This window comes from Oryza sativa, chromosome 8 (assembly GCF_034140825.1).
Source record: "Oryza sativa Japonica Group chromosome 8, ASM3414082v1".
Classification (NCBI taxonomy): Eukaryota; Viridiplantae; Streptophyta; class Magnoliopsida; order Poales; family Poaceae; genus Oryza; species Oryza sativa.
The window spans coordinates 4,503,769-4,509,277 of record NC_089042.1 but is presented as its reverse complement, the minus strand read 5'-3'; the positions used below and the strand labels follow the sequence as shown (position 1 = coordinate 4,509,277).

General features: G+C 49.4%; 1 protein-coding gene across 1 annotated transcript; it reads left to right on the top strand.

Annotated features, from left to right (window-relative positions):
- Window positions 1-2,931: 2,931 nt before the first annotated feature.
- On the top strand, window positions 2,932-5,056 carry LOC136351416 (uncharacterized). Its single transcript, XM_066303506.1, has 3 exons — window positions 2,932-3,312; window positions 3,675-4,155; window positions 4,905-5,056. The coding sequence occupies exons 1-3, from the start codon at window positions 2,932-2,934 to the stop codon at window positions 5,054-5,056; spliced, it is 1,014 nt and encodes a 337-aa protein (XP_066159603.1).
- The last annotated feature ends 453 nt before the right edge of the window (window positions 5,057-5,509 follow it).

Below are 5,509 nucleotides of genomic sequence, written 5' to 3'. Positions count from 1 at the left end.
GCGTGTCTGCTTTGAGGGCATTCCCAGCCATACTTGGTCTGTGGATACAATTGCAGGCATCCTCGATGAGGGTTGCCTGGTCCAGGATCTTGAGGAGCCAAAGACGGAGACCAAGACCGCCTGCCTGTGTGCTTGGATTTGGTCCGAGGATCCTGATGCCATCCCGAAGGCGGTTCACTTCCAGCTGGAGGAGCCGCTTCTGCAGAACTCTCCTGACTCCTTCTGGCTTGAGGACCTGGGGGAGTCAGGGCTGGAACGCAGACGGACTGTCTCGTCGAAGCTTCTCACTTATCAGGTGCTGATCCACCTTGACCAAGTGCTTGACTCCAGTCCTCCTCCGATGGAGCCAGTCTGGGGCTACAGCCCTAGTAGCCAGGGCAGTGGCATGATCTCTTCGGCCTCAGTGACTGAAGAGGTGCCAAAGCGGCACGATATCATTTGGAGCTTAGGAGTCAAGGATGGACAGCGCGCCCCTCGCGAACATGTGGCGGCGAGGCTGGGACCAGGACGCAACCGCTCTCACTCATGCTCCCGCTCTCCGCCGGCGCATGAGCATCGCCGGCCTTCGGGTTGGGATGTTCCCCCTGCTCGCACGACGGCTCCAACCAGGCGCTCCTCCTCCAGGCCACCAGACCACAGGGGTGGTTCCTATGGTGGCTATCAGCGGGCGGCGACGTCTCCGGTTAGAAGGGAGCGCACCAGGTCCCCTCGCAACAGGCAGTCCCCTCCGCCAGCCCCTCGCCCGCTGGTACCCCAGACAGCCTCCCCCCCTCCCCCGCCGTCAGAGGGGCTGACGGAGTTTCGCCCACAGGAATCGCAGATTGTGCCTTTTCCACTGACTACTCCTTTTGCGACTGTGCTACAAGTTGACCAGCTAGCTAACTCCATCGCCGGCTTCGATGCTCCAATGATGGCGATCCCCCTGTCGGTCGACCCAATGTTGGAGGAGGTTGGCCTTGGCAACATCGCTCCGCCGCCAGAGCAGTCCCTGGAACAGCCGCAGGCCCAGCCGCCGGAACAGGTCCAACCGCCTGATTTGCACGATAAGCTAACGGCTTTCCTTGAGCATGTTTTCCAGGAGGTCCAGCCTCCGCCGCTGCCGACCCCAGCTCGCCAGGTGCAAGCGCGCCAGGCTCCAAAGGAGCGCACGGCTGGCAAAGAAGGTTGCTTCTCGCCTCGCTCCGGCCAAGCCTGGTGATCGTGCCCAGGAAGACCTGATGAAGAAAGCTGGCTTGATCTCCCCAGATGGCAAGAAAACAGATCAAGCGATGACAAAATACGTGAAGCTATTCAAGCAGCCCCTGTCCGCAGAAGTGATCGATGCTTTCTCTACCCTGGTGGCCGGCTGTGCCATTGGTGATGACAAGAAGCCAAAGTGACTTGTGCTGTGTGTGTGACTAGCTAATGTATCAGTGTTGTCCCTAGTTTCTTATGCCGTTTCTTAGGTCTAATCTGTGCAAGTCTGTCTTAGCTTCTAGTTGTTTGAAACCTGAGATGGTTCCCAGAGGTTGTAGTTTGCTGGCAGGAAAGTGCTTTTGGAGTTTTTGGGTTGTGTCAGGTGATGATAGGGAGGCTGTTTGCTCCCTTGTACCCTGCTAGCCCCATCTTAAGCATAATGATGCTACTAATGAAGAAACTAAAAGTGTCTTCCACTGCCTCCTTTGTACTGATTGATCCTGCACTCCACTACATGTTCAGTTGTCCAGGTTCTGCTGTACAGGTTCAGCCGATTGATTCTACTGTCCATGTCCTCATCCAGCTGACAGATAAATACCAAGCAAAATGAATGTTTACAAATGAATGTGCTATTCTGAGCTGGAATATTAGGGGGCTGAACTCCCCAGCCCGACAACAGGTGGTCAGGAATTTAGTTAGAGACCTCAACTGCACTGTTGTTTGCCTGCAGGAAACAAAATTAGATTTCATCGACCAGGCAAATTTCAATAGGTTATTAGGGCCAACATTCTCAGAAAACTTTTGTTTTCCTTCTACCTCAGGTACAAGGGGAGGTGTCTTACTGGCGGCAAATGACAACAAATATGAGTTAAAGGATGCACACACAGGTACTTACACAGTGTCGGCCACACTCACAGAGAAGGAAGATAGAGCCACCTGGAGCTTAACAGGAGTATATGGCCCTCAACAGGATGATGCAAAAAGAGAATTCCTAGAAGAATTAAAACAACTAAAGCAGGTAATGAAACCAATTTGATTAATTCTAGGGGACTTCAACCTGATCGTGCATGACAGGGATAAAAACAATGCAAATCTCAATAGGGGCATGATGCAAGCCTTCAGGGCTGCCCTAAATCATCTGGAAGTTCTAGAAATCAAATTAAATGGTCAGCGTTACACATGGTCCAGTGAAACGGAGTCCCCAACTTTAACGAAGATTGACAGGGTGTTTTGCTCACAGGGATGGGAGGAGAGATTCCCAAATTGCCTCCTAGCAGCCATCTCTACCTTGGTCTCAGACCACTGCCCTCTATTACTCACTGCAAATCCCTCCAGACCAAAGAGTAACATCTTCCGTTTTGAAAAGTACTGGTTGCGCCTCCCAGATTTCCTAGATACAGTCCAACAAGCTTGGAACAAGACAGTACACACGACAGATGCAATCAAGCGCCTCCACACAAAACTTTCTAGGACGGCAAAGGCCTTAAGTGTTTGGAACAAGAGCAGGGTCCGTGGAATTAAATTGAGAACAGACATTGCGAGCGAATTGATTTTCAGGCTCGACCTAGCTCAGGAGGAACGCAGTATGTCCCCTGCAGAGCTCACGTTCAGACGCTTCCTAAAATAGAAACTTCTGGGACTAGACGATTACGTCAACGATCCAGACAGACTTGGATAAAAGCAGGTGATGCAAACACTTGGTTCTTCGAGATCAAAGCAAGTGCGAGAAAGTGAAAAAATTTCATCCAACACCTTATGACTGAAAATGGGGTGGCTCACTCTCATGAGGAAGAAGAAAATGAATTGCTCACCTTTTACAAGCATCACCTAGGTGAAAGTAGATCCCGTTCCACAGCAATCAACTACAGCTTCCTACAGGAACAGAGTCAAGACCTAACTGACCTAGAGGATCCCTTCACAGAAGATGAAATAAAACAAGTGATCTTCCAAGCTAGATCAGATAATGCCCCAGGTCCTGATGGCTTCACAGGTGCCTTCTTCAACAAATGTTGGGAGATCATACAGGAAGACGTTGTTCTGGCGATAAATCAGGTGGCAAACCATGACACTCAAAGCCTTTGGTTACTAAACTCGGCCTACATTGCCCTCTTGCCTAAGAGGACCGAAGCACTACAGGTAGGTGATTACAGGCCAATCAGCCTCATTCATGCCTTTGGGAAACTCTTCTCAAAACTACTAGCAAACAGATTGGCCCCTAGGCTTCAGGAGTTGATCTCAAAAAATCAAAGTGCCTTCATAAAGGGAAGAAACATCCAGGATTAACTTCCTTTTCGTCAACAACATGGTGCGCGAACTGCATTCCTGCAAAACCCCGGTGATCCTTCTGAAACTAGACATTGCAAAAGCATTCGACTCGGTCAGCTGACCATACCTCCTTGATAGACTCAGATACCTGGGGTTTGGAGACAGGTGGATTGGATGGATCATTTCTATCCTATCTACATCCTCATCAAAGATCCCCCTAAACGGGAAAGCAGGTAACAACTTCTTGCATGGAACGGGTCTTTGACAGGGTGACCCTCTCTCCCATGCTCTTCATCCTCGCAATCGACCCCTTACAGAAATTACTTGCGAGAGCACAGGAAGAGGGCCTCCTTCAACCTCTTCACAAGTGGACCGCTCGTTTAAATGTTGCCTTATATGCTGATGATGTAGTGGTGTTCACAAGGCCAGATAAACAGGAACTCCATACAGTACAGACGATTCTCCATAACTTTGGAATTTCCACGGGAATGGTCACTAATCTGTCAAAGAGCGAAGTCTACGCAATAAGATGTGAAGACCTGGACCTCCAAAATATTCTCTCCCCTTTCCCAGCACAGAGGAAGGCCTTCCCTTGCACCTACCTAGGACTCCCTCTACACATCAGAAAGCTCAAAAAGTCGGATGTGCAACCGCTCATTGACAGGTTTTCAGCTCGGCTTCCAACATGGAAAGGGAAATTGCTGAATAAGACAGGTTGGACGGTCCTGATCAAATCCACCCTTTCGGCCCTCCCAACTTATCATCGTACAGTCTTCCCCCTCAAGATATGGGCTAAAAAAGATAGAAAAAATCCGACGCGGTTTCCTCTGGATAGGATCAGAACAGGCACGTGGAGGACACTGCTTAGTAAACTGGAAGAGGGTCTGTAGACCAAAGAACATGGGAGGGCTAGGCATAACAAACCTTGAACGCTTCGGCCGTTCCTTAAGGCTACGCTGGCTCTGGCAAGAATGGACGGCGGTGGACAAACCTTGGCAGGGATCAGTCCTTCCTTGTGATGAAACAGATAAGCAGCTTTTTAGGGCCTCCACGGTGATTACCTTAGGAAATGGCCACAGGACAAAATTCTAGCATGAAAGATGGCTCGATGGGTTATCCCATAAAGAGCTAACCCCTTCCCTCTACCAGCTTGCAACGAGAAAAAACAAAACAGTGGCACAGGAGCTACAGGGCAATCGTTGGCTAAGACAGATGAGAAGAATGAACACCACAACACAAGTCAGAGAATTCATCCTCCTATGGCATCAAATCCAACAGGTCGTCCTACAAGAAGAAACAGATGACACGATTACATGGCGGTGGTCTCCAAATGGAACCTACTCGGCAAACACCGCATATAGGATACAATTCGTCGGAGGCATCCAGGATAACAGGTCGGATTTCTTTTGGAAGGCAAAAGTGGAAAACAAATGCAAGTTCTTCGGTTGGCTTATGATACACAGGAAGATCCTCACTGCCGACAAGCTCCATCTCCGTGGTTGGGACAACAGTCACATCTGCCCTCTTTGAGGTGTGGAACCGGAGACAGCCACTCACCTCCTCATGGACTGCTCCTTTGCAAAGCAAATCTGGAGATTCATCTGGCAGAAGGTAGGCCTTCATATGCCTCTGGCCTCCTCCTTCAATGGAGACATGCTAGGATGGTGGATAGCCTGCAGGAGAGAGATGGCGAAAGAACAGAGAAGGAACTTTGATGGCCTCTTCATCTACACAACCTGGGGCATTTGGCTTCAAAGAAATGCTAGGATCTTTAACGGGGCTTACAGCACAGTAATGCAAGTTGTCGAGTCAATAATCGCCATGTGTAAAGCCTATGATGGAGCACACAACATAGATGAGTAGTTCTCATATCCTCCTTCTAGTTGCTTTGCATTGTCTTAAAATTGTTGACACCTCCTTTGTCAACCTCTCGAGAGGGATCCCATAGGATCCTTTTGTAACCTAGTTTGTAAAAACTCTAGTTTTTTCTCTCTTCTCCTAATATGAAATAGGCAGAGCTCCTCTCTTTCCCTCTCAAAAAAAAACACAGCTGTTAATTAATGGGCCA

What these genes read in the sequence shown, in the direction of transcription:
- LOC136351416 (XM_066303506.1), top strand. Translation starts at nt 2,932, where the DNA reads ATGACTGAAAATGGGGTGGCTCACTCTCATGAGGAAGAAGAAAATGAA. An exon ending in AGAGGACCGAAGCACTACAG is followed by an intron (nt 3,313 to 3,674) that starts GTAGGTGATTAC and finishes ACGGGAAAGCAG; the next exon opens with GTAACAACTTCTTGCATGGA. An exon ending in GAAATTGCTGAATAAGACAG is followed by an intron (nt 4,156 to 4,904) that starts GTTGGACGGTCC and finishes TATGATACACAG; the next exon opens with GAAGATCCTCACTGCCGACA.